At 35.5% G+C, this 16,518-nt stretch overlaps 1 protein-coding gene across 6 annotated transcripts in view; it reads left to right on the forward strand.

Annotated features, from left to right (window-relative positions):
- Positions 1–16,518, forward strand: part of Atrnl1 (attractin like 1) — a 708,669-nt gene that overhangs the window by 474,358 nt on the left and 217,793 nt on the right. For 4 of the 6 annotated variants that reach the window (XR_007349210.1, XM_048807394.1, XM_048807396.1 and 1 more), the window contains one exon: positions 15,881–15,988. Coding sequence is in view for 4 of the 6 variants with exons in the window: in XM_048807394.1 (XP_048663351.1) it covers positions 15,881–15,988 (108 nt within the window). In the remaining 2 variants the exon portion in view is untranslated. Of the gene's footprint in view, positions 1–15,880; positions 16,001–16,518 lie in introns of all 6 variants that reach the window. The other 2 variants (XR_007349211.1, XM_048807395.1) reach the window with 1 other exon arrangement.

A 16,518-nucleotide genomic window follows, 5' to 3' on the forward strand; every position in this document is an offset into this window, starting at 1 on the left:
AACAGGGATGAGAGGTGGGAGGGAAAGGGAGAGAGAAGGGAAATTGCATGGAAATAGAAGGAGACCCTCAGGGTTATACAGTGGAGGGGGTAGAGAGAGAGGAGGGGAGGGGAGGGGAGAGGTGGGGAGGGGGGAGGGGGGAGGATGGGAAAGGCAGCGGAGCACAACAGACACTAGTATGGCAATTTGTAAATCAATGGATGTGTAACTGATGTGATTCTGCAATCTATGTATGGGGTGAAGGTGGGAGTTCATAACCCACTTGAATCAAAGTGTCGAATATGATATGTCAAGAAATTTGTAATGTTTTGAACAACCCACAATAAAAAATTTAAAAAAAATTATTATCATACAGCAGTTTTTCAGTCTTATGCATCCTTTAAGCATCACCTTATCACAGGCCGTGGTACTTCTCACATGCACAGCAATGGCTTTTCCTGAAATCATAGTACTTGCTGTGCCACTTATTTGACATCTGATTGCACATTTGCATTTCTGACTTATTCTGTCATTAAAATCATCTATTTAACTCTAAATCTCAATTTTCTAGGTAGACTATAAATCTGGAAGACAAGTACTTTGTCCTAGTTCTTACTATTCTCTATAGTCTTAGCAAAATGGCTTGCATTGTGGAGGGGGTCTCAATTGTCTGATGATTGATTGGCTATAATATAGAGTGTTCTTCACCCAAGGAAGTCATTTAACCTTATATTAAAAGAAAAAGATAAAATAGCACTAAAAGCATGCAGAGACCAAATGCAATTTAGAAGCTTTGAAACATGTATTTCATCACTAAGTTATTTATTGTTTGTGTGATAGTCCTGACTTGGAGGGTCATTGAGCCAAGGTAGTATTGATAGGAGTACAATAAATGGAAAAGGAAACATGAATCAGATTATTTACATTTTAGAGATGGTTATTCTTAAGAGTATTGCACTTGAATTCACTCCAAAATATCTCCCTTGAGCTGAAAGTATAATCATTAATTGTATGACCTGTGGTAAATTGTCTTTGTCCCACAGATAGGTTACAAAACTGGCTGTGAGTCAAGATAGAGTAATTGTAGGGGAATAGAAAGTGTTTGGACATACTTCTGAAAGCTGAAGATGTGATTCATTCTTGATGTGCTGGGCCGACAGCTCCAACTTTCAGAAAGCAGAGAGAATAGTGAAAGAAATGACCAAGTAGGTTGGGGATGTGGACGTCTTGGGAGAAAGAAAACTGATCATGTCATTTAAAGTATATAATAGGAAAAGGAATAGAGGGAGGTCATACACATCCTAGATTTTAGCAACATTGATTTCAAAATGTTTACAGAAAAGCTTTATCACATGGCAACAAATTCTAAAATAAAATACCCTAATTAATCATTAATTCATGTATTAATTTATTCATAAGAGCAATAAGTTTTAGAAAGTCAAAACGTACAAACATTAGGATAACATGACTGAAACAGCGCGGTGTGTGTGCTGCAGCCGTGATTCATCTTGATCTTATCAAGGCATCTGAGAATATACAATGTTCTCCTAAAATAGATGGAAATGTGGACACTGAGTTCTTGTTGGTGGTTTCTCGGGTGGGGAGCGGGAAACAAAAACTAGAGCCCTTCTCTGGATTCTAAACAAATGTAAACTAAATAATTAATTGGCAAGTATTGGTCAATAAATCATCTTTATTACTGATAAAGACCATGCTGAAGGATATGACTGGGTCCATAAACCAAATGAGCTTGCTGACTCTGAACCCCCGAATTAGGCAGATTTAGTCATCTACCCTGGATAATGTGAGATTATGGCATGTGGTTCCTCTCAGATAAGAATTTCTGAGATAGAGAATCAGAGCAGAAACCACATTGTTTACAGTCAGATTAGCTTTGGGGGTGAAAGGCAGACGTGGGTTGAATATACCCCAGTGCATCTATGAAATCAACACTCCTGATGAGCACAATAAAGAACCAGAAAGAAGCTAGGGGAGTGTTTATGGACAATACCCCTCATGGGAGTTAGGAGTGGCAAAAGCTTTGCCCCAACTCTTTGTTCTCTTAGCACCCTGGACTTAAGCACAAGACCTGTGGTCAACCATGGAAGTGGTCATACACCCTGAGGGAAGAGACCAGCAGTTTTACAAGGCGGCTCTCTTGCCTTTAGCACTCAGGAGCCAAGTCCATTGGCTTTTTTGGGTATTCTCCCAGGTTCCCATTTGTGGTCAGTTTTGATTTTTATACTTGGAAGCCTCTGAAATGGGTTGGAACGGGATATATTAAGCAACTTCATTAATTATTTTGTGACTGATCTCATATTCACAAAATTTAGAAAATAGAATCAATCCCTAGACAAGTTATCTTAGGCAAACAATGTTGCCTATACTTAGTTTTTAGTATGGTTGAACACCATACCTGAGACTCAATGACATATGAGGGGAGAAGACTAGATTGAGAAATCTTGGTTTTAATATTTCCAGGTTGCCTATTAGTCTTTAAAAACTGTCCTAAACTCATGTCCTATGAGTTTATATATCTGAGTGGAAAACAACCCCAAAGCAAATGGTAATTGGACATTTTCTATACTTATTTCTTAGAAAGTCACTACTGCCATCTTGCAAAATTTAGAAATTCATAATGGTGTCAGCCCCAAATACATCTCATTCAGATTCCTTTTTTCTGTTCACCCCAATACTAAACCTAGAGTGACGTATTTGGTGAATAGCACTGACTAAATTGTGACAAACCAGAAGGCACTTCAGTCTTATTTTATTTCCTGTGACATTTTGACAGTAAATATGTTTTTCATATGTAATTATGGAATTCAAAGACAACCTGAAACCACACGATTTAGAATGATCTTGAACCTGTGCTCAAGCTACTTTATTTTAATGATCATCAATAGGTTCCTCCTTGGTTCTCAATGAATTCTTTAATTCAGCAAGTATCTATTGAGCATCTGCCATGATCAGATTCTTGTTAGATGTCGAGATTTTAACATAAGTCAAAATCCCTGTACTATCAGTAGGGAGACAGATTTTAGACAAACAATAAGCAAAATACATAGCATGCCATTCTATCGAGAATATGATGGAGAAAACAAAAGAGGGAAGAGAAATATTGGCAGTTGAAGAGATAAAAATTGAAATTTTAATGGGGTAGTCAAGGAAGAAACACAAAATGAAATTTTATGCAAAGTAACTAGTGTGACTACTTAGGCCTAATACAAACCATGTAACTCTTTCTGGTTCTGTTAGAGCTAGAGCTAGATCTAGATGTAGTATCTGGACTTCTTTGTAGTTTAATAATAGCAAATATTGTTTTGCCCAATAATTTCAGGCTTCCTTTTCTACAAATTAAGTCATTGCCCCAGTTGTACCTGCTGAGGGAGAGCTGCACCTTAAGGCTTTGGGCCTGGTTGAAGCCCACTGATCATCTTTGTTAGACTGCCCATGACATATTCTGTCCCTAAGGAAGTGGAGTCATTTGTTTAAATTGTAAATTTGAAGGCAATAAACAGCATCAATAATAAAGATGATATTATGGTCATTATCTTCACTTTTTATTTTTCAATTTGTACAAAATCCCAGGTGGATAATAAGGTCTACTTAGTGGAAGTCTTACCAGAGACCCCAACAGGTCAATAGATTCATTGCTGATTGCTCCATAAGTGTCTGTTTCTAGAGAAAGGGCTTTAATATGGTAATAAAGGATTCATTTCTTTTCTCTGATCCATTTAAAATTTTCATCAACTAAGAAATAAATGACTTGATTATAAAATTTAAAGATTTATGGGCAAGTTGTTAGAGAGGAAATATATTAGATAAGAATAAAGGGAAAGTATAGGTTAATTATTAGTTACATAGAATATATTGGTGAGAAGTGAAAATATGTATGGTAAAGGAAAAACAACTCTATCATCAGATATTTCTTGGCAATAGGAATTTTCATAAATCAGTAAATCTGGGAAGATGTGTACCCATCAATAGGTGAAGCAGTGGAGATATAGAGGGAGAGGTTGAGTATTCGAATGCATTCTTAGTCTATGAGACTGAAAGAGCTAAGAAAGCTGCTTAGTCATCAGTTGCTGAGAGATTGGCTAAGACGGAAATATGGACACCTCTTACAGTTAGTTACCCCCTTTCGGGACCCACTATTCATGCTCTATGTATACAAAGAATAAAAATTTTAATTCGGCAACAAATGATCCAAAAAGGTGGACTTCAGAGCAGTGTTTAGGAGGATACATTTTGTAGGTGTTTCTGCAGTGAGCAAAGGGTGATTTCACTAGGTTTGAAAATAAAGGAAAGTGTACCTAGTCTTCTAGCTAAGGATCTCCTTAGGTACCATAGGTGTCTTGTTTTTCAGAGGGGACATAGCCTGTGAAAACAAAGTCAGTGCTTTGAAATCTGTATACTTTATCTGTTCTACCTGTGCAACTGTAGGGAGGGAACTCTGGAATGTGAAAGGCCAAAGTCATTCTATTAGAGACTTGTGTAGTTTGCCTTAGAGGCCAACGAATATGGCAGCTCACTGCATTGAATGTTCTTTGCCAGCAGAAGATGTTGATCTAATCAAGGGAAGGCATTAGAGAGGCTCAACGCAAATGACCCTGGGAGGAACGAAATTAACATGTCAGAAATTCAAGATTCAAAGAGAATTCTACACTCAAGGAAAAATGGGTTAACAAAATAACAATAAGAAAACATGAAAAATTTATAAATGCCAATGTAAAGTTCTGAATTTGGTTTTAAAAATTCATTCATACAAGTGCTAACTGGAGAAGACTTGTCTTGATTAAAGGTTATGTCAGAAAGACCTAGAAACATTGATTAGGGCCAGAAACATAGAGTGATTCTAAAAGTAAAACATAAAAATACTATTTTGATAAAGGAAAAAATGCAAATTACTTTAGGGTAAGAAATGTAGTTTTCTATCATAGTCTATACTAGTCAGATCATATCTAGAATATTATGTTCATTTTATATTTTAAGAGGAACATTTAAAAACTAAACAGTGAAAACTATGTTATATGAGAAACAATTCTGCCATACTCATGAGAGGATGAGTAAGCCCCTTGAGGGCAAGACTGTGTTTCATAACTCTTAAATGCCAGTGCCTGGCCCTTTTCCCAGAACATTGGAATAGTCCATAACTGTTTGTTACATAAATAATGAATGAAAATGTTAAGATATTAGGACTGTTTAATTTGAAGATGTGAGAAAGATTTTCAAATATCTAGTATAGTTTCAAAAGAATTTCAGTAAATAAAATTGGAAACACACTGCCTAAATTTAATGATCTACAAAGAGTTCAAGAATATAATTTTTGTTTAGTATAATGAACAATAGTGCTATGCTGACTTAGTAAAACGTGGTCCTTTGCTAGATGACCACTGATCAGAAAGCTTTGACCCTGCTTGCATAGAACACTGGACTAGGTAACCCCTAGGAGTCCATCCGTCTCAGAGAATGAATCATTCCAGTGAGTCTGTTATGACCATGACTTTCTTACATTCTGACTTTTGTGGTTTAACGCACTTTTCTAAGTACATAAGAAAACCAATTTGTATTAGTCCTGCCTCAAAATGCCCATCATATTAAAAATTCAAACAATTGAATTTAGTTTATTTTAATTATATCATGCCTCCTTTCACAAAATATTGAATATAAGACTCCATATTCATTTATCACACCAATTTGTCAATGAATACCATAGGTATATTCTAACAGAGGCTTTTAAAAACTTTAATTAGCAGATGTTTTAACAAAGGAACATTTTACAAAAGAACCATTTTTAAAGTTTCTAAATATTGAACTGAAAATGACTCCATTAGCTAATTGAAAAATAATCACATTTTCCTTTTAAGAAAAAAAATATTTTAGAATAGTGATTAAGAGGAAACTGCCAGCATTTGGGTCATTTACTTACCTAGGGAGATTTAATTATCTCTTGAAGAACTTCAAAATTATAGTCACAAGTAACCCAAGTATTCAACACAAACTCCTTCCTTCACTTGATGAAAAAAACTAACCATATTATGTGCATTTAGATTTTCATAACCTGGAAGCTTGCTAATGTAGTGGTTCAGAATAGAATCCTGAGCATTGTATTGATTCTCAGAATGGGGAGGGGGTTGATCTTTCCCAAATTACTTCTTAAGAGGAGGAGGGGAACTGCTGAGGGATTCTGTTGTAGCAGGAGCCTCCAGTCATAAATTACTGGCAGGCAAGTGGAGTCCTCGTGTTGTTTCTGTTATAATCAGCTGCTTTTATATTTCCACTCATCGAGGCTGACTGGATGGTCTTATGCACCTCATGACATCAAACACAGCATTCATTTGCTCTTTTTTTGAGGGCAGGACAAGCATTTCTCTCACAACTCAGACCTCTAAGTTGGGCCAGTAATATATCCTACAGCATGACAGTGAAGCATTCTAGTTGAGAACATTTGTTTTTAAGTAGTAGGTTTTAAAATTTGAAATTACCCAGCTTCCCCATTTTTTTGCTCTTTGAGGAGTTCTGAGTATTAACATCCAATCTGGGGATCTAGCTTTCAAATGACCTTTTCAGTACCCATCCTTTGCTCATTTTGATTTGCTCGGGTAAATTACAACCACCTGGCCTTTTGTATTAAAGAAGGTTATGTACAAAAAATGACCTTTTGATACTTATTGGGAGAGCTAGGTTCATTGTATTTGAGATTAACTGCTGTTGCTGTTTTCCTAGCTATATATTAAATTACTTTATTTGAGGATGATAAAGCTTATTTCTTGCACCCTTTTGTGCCAAGCTACTTTTAACAACATAGGAATGTATTCTCTGATCACTGTAATGAGAAATTATGTTTTAAAAACTAATGAATATGATTTATTCAGCTCCTATGTTCCTGATAATGTAGAGGTGTAATTTTGCTTTCTTTTGACATTGATAAAGCCAGTGTTGTTGTTGGGCCATTCTGCTTCTCGCCATCTGGCTTATTTAGACTTTGCTTTCTTTTTGTTTCTGAAAAATTCAAGTTTGACTTGCCTGAGGAACTTTCTTGCTTGCTGACTCTTCTGCCTGAAATGTTCTATTCTGTCCTTCTTTGTTCCACTCATCTAGTATTCCATTTGCTCTGCTCCCTTCTCTGTCTCCTATGTAATTAGGTTGAGCTGTGTGACTATTTCTGGAAAGTGATGTGCATCCTTCCTGGGTGAAGAATTGAAAAGTTTATGCACGATTCATTGATCTCTTTTTCTGTCAAGACACTATGGAATTCTGGGTTTAGCTGGAAAACCACAAAATTGATGCCGATGGTGTTGCTGAATTATCAGTTGGGCATTAGCTAGACCAATAGATCCTGTGTAAGCAAGAAGTAAACTTTTCTATGTTAATCTATTGGGGATTTGAGGGATGCTTGCCTACTCTGATTGACTACTCAAGGTTTCAGGGCAAATGCCATTTCTTATTAGAACTGTTACCACCCTACTCCAAGTACTTCCCCTCCCTACTCTCTCCCTACCATCTTACATTTCCCATTACATTTTTTGGTAATATTTTCTTTACTTGTTCATATAAGTCAATGTTGAACAAATAAAACACATATGCCATTTAATATGATTTTTAAGTGCCCACCAGAGTAATCTTTTCTTAAACTGGGATTGAACCCAGGAGGGCTTAACCACTGAAACACATCCCCTGCCCGTTATTGTATTTTATTTAAAGACAGCATCTCACTGAGTTGCTTAGGCCTTGCTAAGTTGCTGAGGCTGGATTTGAACTCAGGATCCTCCTGCCTCAGCCTCCTGAGCCACTGGGATTCTAGGTGTGTGCCACCATGCCCAGCCAGAGTAATCTTTGAAATTGGTAATAGCATTTCTTTTTGACTTGATGTCAACAAGAATAAAAATAAGACAAAACTACTACTCTCTTGCAGAGGTCTGTTGCATTTTACACTGTTCACCAGAAAGGACAGTCTTGCATCATTCAGTGGCAGAGTTTTTAAAACTCTTCTGGATGAATCCATTTTGTATGATTTCTTTTATCCTGAAATGAAATCATCTTTGGCAAAGTCTGTGTTAGTGATGACATTTATGTCAACAAAGAAGGGATTATGAATCTAAATTTTAATTTTAAAATTGCCCAAAGTAAGCTTTGAAAAATTGTACAAAATTTTTACAGATAGCCCAGGCTTTTCCCACTGAGGCTTTATTACTTTCAACTCAAGGCTACATAAATCCTTCCTTCAATATCAAAATATATTGTCTGACACTTCTCTGCCTATAGCCTCCCAGTAGATGTTTTAGAAAAGTCTGTGATATGTACGTGTGTGTGTGTGTGTGTGTGTGTGTGTGTGTGTGAGAGAGAGAGAGAGAGAGAGAGAGAGAGAGAGAGAGAGAGATCAATTCCTAGAGAAGTATCTGGCATGTAGTATTAATTCATTAAAAATGAGTTTAATTAATGAATGATTATAGTAAAATTTATTCATCAAGTTAAGTGCAGATATGAATGTACTCTCCATAAAATTGTTTTAAGAATGGGCTTTTAGTTTTTTAAAGAAAGAAAACAGAGGGAAAAAAATCAGCTCATGATTTTAGTCTAAACTCTTCAAATCTTTCTTTGGAATGCTAAGCAAAGAACTTCATAATCCGCTTCCAATCTATAATGAGATTTCTTGACAAGGTCATAAAACTTTCTGAGAATTATTTTGTTATTGCTAATTCATAAAGAGATCTACCACATGATGTACAGTGCTTCCTTTCTCACTGGGGGACAAAAAGGTGTATTTCTGCATTAACTTTTCAAAATTCTGTAACCAAAATACCTGGCAAGAACCATTTAGAAGAGGGGAAATTTGTTTTTGACTAACGGTTTCAGAGTTGTAGTCCATGGTCAGCCAAGTCCATGGCTCTGAGTCCAAGGTGAGGCAACACATTGCAGCAGAAGGGCAGGGAGAGCACTGTTCCACTCATGGCAGCCAGGAAGCAGAGAGAGGAGGGTGGGCCCTGGGAGGATGAGTCCTTCCAGGGCCCACCCCTGGTGACACACCTCTTCTCAAAAGTCCTCATACGTTGGGAATATTTATAAATGAAGTCAACAAACACACAGTTGATGAAAACTAGGGAGTTGGCTTTGATAAGGAGGGTTGCTGTTTCATTTAAAGAGAAATGATGAAGCTTCCAATTATTTCCTAATTTACTTCAAAATATTAGGAAAAAATGGAAGCAAATATTTGCAATTTCAGGAGTGGATATGATAATTTGACAGATATATTGGTTTTTATTTGTTGTTTGTTTCACACCAATAACCATCTTCATCTTTCCAAACAAAATGTTACCAAGGTCTATACAGTGATATGAAGCTTCAACTTATTTGATATGCAACCTTGTGTAATGCTTCAAGATACAGCTTTTGTTTTGAGAAAAATTCAAATTTTGGTAAACTCTCCCTTATAAATTAAACTCATTTTCCATGAAGACTTATGGTGGTTGACATATAAACACACAGTTGGTAGGTATTTCCTCAATCTTCTTGACTTCAACTTTCCATGGGGAAGAACCATCCATGAAAGAAGTACTGCTTTCAATCTTAGACATTTAACTAAAAATGCGTAACTATGAATATGTGAAGAAGAGGATCTTTATACTTTATTTTCTTTGATAGTTCCTAAAATAACCTAAACCAAGACAGTCCATATTTAAAATGCCCATACTTATAAAATCAGATATAGTGTATTTCACTTCTCTCAGTAAAAAAAGCCTTTTAAGGACCTTACTACATGAAAATAAGGTCTGACCAGATAGTTTTACCATCATGCTCTTGTTAATATTGATAATTCCAGAGTTCCAGGAAACTAATCTTACATTGAAATTATAATCTAAAATGAGTGTATAAGTCTGATATCTTGTAGAGACCAGATCATTCTGTACACAGTATAGGTGACATTGCATGTACACCAAAGTTTGCATAAAAACCAATGTGTGAGAACCAGTAAAGCAAAGAAATGAAAGGAAATTTTAGAATTAGATGTTTGAGTTTTAAATCCATTCTGCCTTTAAAATAATTTTCAAGTTCATTTCTTACACATAGGGATGTCAGAAATTCTAAAGTGACTTTCTCACTTGCTTTCTGAACATACTCTATTCTGCTTTTAAACATTAATATATGTGAACTGACTTGTTTGTTGAAAGAATTTAAAGGTATAGTATACTTATATTTAGGTTCTGACTGAGGAGCAGTTAACTTCCAAAGACAGCACTAAGTTAAATGATTGAAACTACTGAAATTGTAGGAAAAAAGTTTTTAGTGACAAGTTTATGGACTTTGTATGCATTGTCTATGTGCCCTTTAGTGTCTAGGTGTCTAGGTTGAAAATTGCTGGCCTACTGAATCTATGAGGTTCCTTACAGGTCCAAAAATCTATGAAGATTGTGTCTAACTCATACCAAAAATATGATGTGTTATCCAAATGACAGCAAAGACATTTGCTGACATTATTTAATCTTTAATTTGGCCTTTCACATGTCTAAGTTTTAATTTGAATTATAATGTATTTACTTTGAATTAGAATTTGTATAATTTATATGCATTTTCATGATTGTGCTTTTACACATACATTGGCATGCCCCTGCAATATGTTTGTGTGTGTATTATGTGTTGTGCACCTGCATGAGCTAACATAAACTATTATCACTTTATTTTACTTACATTTTAATGAAAATTCTGGGAACATTTTCCATTCTTTCTTTATTCTTTCTCTGTCTGGTATCAAGCTTCATGGTAGTACCAAGAGCAGGTACTACCATGGATTGGGGCCCTTCTGGGCAGTCACTGAAGTTTATTTTACAAATTAGTACAAATATTGCAAAAATATCAATTGGCAAAGACATTTTAAAATCAATGGAAGTGAATATTTTCAATAAACTCAGTGAGAACCCATCAGAAAGCTACTTGAAATTTTTCATTTCTAAGTAAACAACAGTATTTCAAAAGTAAGCACATCTCCAGTTGTTCAAAAATTGTAGAGACCTAGAAAAAAGTAATCGGAGTAACCTGAATAAAGACAGCTTGCCAAACCACTACCATAAAGGACTAACACCACTATCCAGAAAAACCAGCCCCAGATTAGAAGACTGGAAGCAAAAGATTCCCAATATCTCTGAACAAGAGCCTTGTGCCTTGAAGATCTAGTTATGTAAAATGATAGAATCATATACTCTCCTGCTTTGATGGTTCTGAAAGGTATTTCAGAACTCTTTATTTCTTTATACTATTATAACACCAAAAGAAAAATCTACTGTTTTTATTGTTGCTCTGTTAGATGTGTTTGTGCTGATAATAGAAACACCCGTTTTATAAAGTTTGTTGTTAATCACTGATTCAAGCTCTTGGTTCATTTCAGTACATAAACTCAAGACCAATGAAAAATCATTTTAATTTCTCCTTTTATAACTTTCCAAAATTTTAGGAATTTATTGCTGTTAGATATACTAATGCATTGGGATGGTTTTATGACAGCTTTTCCATTAATCCTTAATTGCAGTAAGGTAGGTGAAGAACCATACGGGCCTGATGTAGATTTGAAATACAGATCCACAAAACTGCCCCATTAAAAAAAATGCCAACCTACTTTGGAGTATAAGACATAAAGTCCATAATATCAAAGGATTCATCCTAGTTTTTAAATTTAATCATAATTAAAATCAATTTTAAAACTTGCCTTTACCCTTTTTAATATGATGCAAAATTTTATGCTTTAAATTATTCACATGTTCATAGTCCATTCCTATTGAATATCCACTAAGTGCTTGGGGGTTAAGAAATAGCCAAAAATAACTTTTGACCTCAAAGAAGATTCTAGAAAAGAATAGAGATACAAAGAAGCAGCATCATGCTAATATAGTGAAAGCTGGTAGCAGAGGTGAAACAGAAGGGTATCTGGAGGTGAAGGAGGAGGATGTGTGGGAACCTCTTCCCACAGAGATGAGAGGAGCCTATGGCAGGAACAAGTGTATTGTGTGCATGTGCATTTGGAGGGTCATTGTCCCACAGTTTATTAGAGACTATGTGCCTTGTCATAGTTGGAATGTGTCTAATGTGAACTTGGGAAATAATACAGGATTTGAAGTAAAGGTAGGAAGAGGAAGAATTATCTGTATTCATGTATAAATTTGATAGGAGCAATTATTACACCTAGTTGTCAAGTTTAAGTGGATTTTCACATTACTTTTAATTCCATGTGTGGTCTGTAAGAGATTTTGAATAGTAATAGTTATTTTGGACAACTAATATGATACTAAGATCATCTCTTTCATTTTTAAATTTTCCTCACATCAATGTTTATGACAGCATGATTATAATCTATTGTATTATGATCAACTTGTTCTCTTGGTTTTAGAGTTCTGCTGCATAATTTGCAGTAGAAGAATAGTTACAAACAGATACATGTGCTATTTGGCTTCTTACTGATGTACATTTTTAGACTTCATTTAAAAAAACAATCACATAAAGTAAATTAATTTGCAAAATTTCTTAAAGTACTATATATTTTCTCCTAATTTTCAGATTGTGTTTTTAATCATTTTTCATCACAAATGGCACACCAAGAAGTTCCAAATATAAATTCATTTTACAACAATAATGACATTTTCCAACTGTCTCATAAATTTGCGACATTTGGTAAAAGGGAGACTCGTAAAGCAAAATGTGTCACCAGTGCTAAAGAAAATGGGCTTGTGGTAATTAGTGTGTCATCTTCAAAGACAAAAGTAATGCTTGAAATTCAACAGCATGATTGTGAAGAGTCATTGTGTGCTCACAGAGCGCCCACCTCTGTGCTGAGGGGTCCAAGTTCATCGCTTCATTAGTTCTAACCTTAGGACCTGAAGATGCTAGTTGTTCCCCTTTCATAGAGGGAAGGAATGAGTGTTTGAAAAGCCTGAGTAATTTGGTTATGGTCCAATAGTGAGTGAGTAGAGACACTGGGATTCAAAGCAGGTCCCCTGTGGTACAGGTGTAGGTGTAGGTACTATGGTGAACCCCACTTTACAGACGGGGAGAAGTGAGGCTTCCAGAGGTCTGAATCTTTTGGCTGTGCTCCACTGAAGTGGAGGAAACTGGTCTTCAAAGGCAGGCTCTTCAGATCCAGAGTCTGTGTCACTCACCTGTTGGTGTTTATGCTGTTTGACAAATTTAAATTATAAGCATGTTGTTGACATTTCCTTTTGTTCTGCAAAATGCAGGAAGTAATACATCCAGGTATTAATTGGATAGAAGGAGGACAGGTGTTAAGGACAGGACTAGAGCCAGAAATTGGTAGCAAAGATAATTGTAATTTCTTCCATTTTATTATTTTCGAGTCACCACAGCAAAGCAAGAGTGTTTCGGGAGAATGCGATTCACTCTTCATCCATTTCGCAGGAACAACAGTTGCCTTAGTTCCCAAGTCAGAAAGTCAGCTATGTCAGCAAGAGTCCCCAAACTAATCTGCTAAGTGGCCCAGATGAAATTTGTATGTCTTATTCTCTGTTTCTATCTTTACTGATACCCTCTCTTTATGCCCTAATTATTACTATTGTTATTATCATCATCATTCATCATGTTGTATTATACAAACTACCATGTTAAAGTCTGGGCAAAAACAAACATTGTCTATAAAGAAAGTACTGTAGCAGGCACTCAATTCTTAAAATGTGATAGAAACTCAAAGCTCAGAGGACAAACTGGAATCTTTAAAAATACTTTGGCATTCTACAAATAAAATTTCAAAAATTAAACAGAAGTATTAATCACTGATTTTTTTTTATTATGAGGATTAGGGTTTACAATAATATATGATATTCCAGGGAATATCTAAAGTTAGTGAATTTGGAATGTTTATCAATTTACATTGTGAGTTTTGGTAGTGTGTATTGATTGTGTACTCTAGACCTTTTACTTTCAGGTGTATAGAAAAGACAAGATGAGGAATCAGAAACTTCTCATTTGTTAAAAAAATCACTTAATCATGTGAGATGCCCTGTACAAGTTAAGGAGAACCTATGCAAATGGAAAAATGTGTTAATATAGGGTTGGGGATGTGGCTGAAGCGGTAGCGCGCTCACCTGGCATGCATCTGGCCCTGGTTCGATCCTCAGCACCACATACAAACAAAGATGTTGTGTCCGCTGAAAACTGAAAAATAAATATTAAAATTCTCTCTTTCTCTCTCTCTCTCTCGCTTAAAAAAAAAGAAAAATGTGTTAATATAAAAATTAGAAAACTGTGAACACAAACTATGGTTTGCAGTTTTCTCAGAGCTAATTGTATATTACTCTGGGAAAGGTCGATTGTGTATTTGTGTGTGTGGTGGGGGGTATGTATGCATGTTGGTCTGTGTGTATATTTCTACCAAAGACCAAGAGCGCAGTGTCTTCCACTTTTAGTATCACTCATCATGGTGTTTATATTTTGCATAGTCTTTCTCTTCAGATCCATTAGCCACTCCTATTGAGAGGTGCAGATCAGATTCTATTTGCTAACAACTATATTTTTAATAAAATAATTTTGAATTTATATTAAAGGAATAATTTGATAATTAAATCACATTTACTATCTACTTTGTATAAGTTTTTTAGTATGGATTTATTACTTCTAGGAAAAGTATAATTTAGTAAGTTAAGCTATTAACGATTGCATTACTGCTATCCCGTATTATTATGTGGATATCTCTTTTAAATAGTGGTTAAGCAAAGCCTGAGATTATATTTTAGATCCTCATTTCATGAATACCATCACCACTGTGTCACAAGTGTTAAATATGTAAATAATAAACTGCCACTGGGTGTTGCCTTGTGTCCCTTGTCTTCCACAGGGAATCTTATGAATGATGCAACAGAGGCCTGCATCCATTTGCATGCAGAGCCGAGTAGTTAACGTTTTAAGTTAAAGCCAGTGAATCTTTAAAAGTCTGTATAAATAATAAAGCCATTCATTGTGTTCAAGGATTCTGCCTTCTTCCAATGATATGATTCTCTTCTCATTTGAAAGAATATTTAATTGCATCTCTCATCTTCCTTTAATATTTAATAATAATTTTATTAGCTGTATTGAATGAGAGGGGCAAGATTTGCAATATCTAGTACTGGCCATCAATTTTTTCTTATCATGACTTAATGAATTTTATAATTACAAGGAGAGGCAGAAATATGAATTAGCTTGGTAGTTGGTTGGGACTTTAAGGTTTATTGATTTTAGCTTGGGCAAATCCCACAATAAGTACAAGGAGAAAGAAAAAATATCAAGGGTGCTTTAGAAGCACAGGCACAAAACTTCTACAATTTATTAATCATTCCTGATTTAAAATAATGAACTTGGAAGCCTTGAGTAAAGTTATAAATACCAACAATGATGATTCCTACCAGTTCCATAGAAATTGACAGGGGATCTTGACATCTTACAATACTTAGTCTTGAAGGGTATATGTTCCTTTAATCTCTATTCATGCATTTTGACAACTTTTCATTATCATTTCTTAGACATTTGTACTGTTATTTTCTTTCAGCTAAGACAAAAGCATAGGTTATTTTGAGTGGGAAAATTTGGCATAAGCTGTCATTGTAATAGCATTTTTTAATTATTATTTAAGTAGCACGTCTCACCCAAGGTTTTCAAAGTGCTTTTGAGAACATTTTATTAAGCTTGTGGGATGAAGGTCAGGGGAAAAGTTATTTGTAGGCTCTATACATTTAATGTCCCTATGGAAATATAACCCAGGCCATGGGGAGAAGGTAATTTTCATCTTTATCTCTCTTGATATGGATGTGTATATGAAATGGTTCCTAAATTTTCAGTGCCATTTGTTCAAAAATGAAACCAGATATTGTTGAGTTTAATGTGCTTTCAAGCCTATTTTAAACAGATCATTTTTAACCCCCTCCAGCAACTGCTTCGAGAACGACAGCAGATGGCCAGCCGTCCCTTTGCTTCTGTTGATGTAGCACTGGAAGTGGGAGCCGAACAAACAGACTTTCTGCGAGGGCCATTAGAGGTAGGAACAGTGGTGCCGAAAGGGGACCACAGTGATTTACATATTTATATTGTTTCTCTAATCTGCATCTGCTTGTGAAGCCACACAGAGTCTGATTATCTAGAGTTGAAAAGATTCAGCTACATATGTTATGCCATTTTCAAGGCACACAGTTTTAATGGTATGACATGAACTGTAACAAAAGCCACTGGAGAATCTATTAGCCTAGGCAAGACTGACAGACTGCTCACCTGGCAGCCTTTCCCTGACAGGTAGGAGTTGAAGGAATTTAAGATATAGTTAAGATGGGAGAAACAAAGCACAGACACTTAGTCCTTGGTACATCCACTGGCCCCTAGTTAACAATTCATCTCTACCTTTATTAGCAAAGTTTACTATAAAAAATGGAAGGACATGAGTAGCACTATAGTTTTATTTTTAAATTTTGAGAAGTATAATTTTTTTCTTGTGTGTGAAGAATGGCTGTGCAGAAATAGAGTACAGTGAAACAAATCATCATACACATGTAAATGTGGTGTCAAAACCCCAAA

The sequence above is a fragment of the Marmota marmota genome, unplaced genomic scaffold (assembly GCF_001458135.2).
Source record: "Marmota marmota marmota unplaced genomic scaffold, marMar, whole genome shotgun sequence".
Lineage (NCBI taxonomy): Eukaryota > Metazoa > Chordata > Mammalia > Rodentia > Sciuridae > Marmota > Marmota marmota.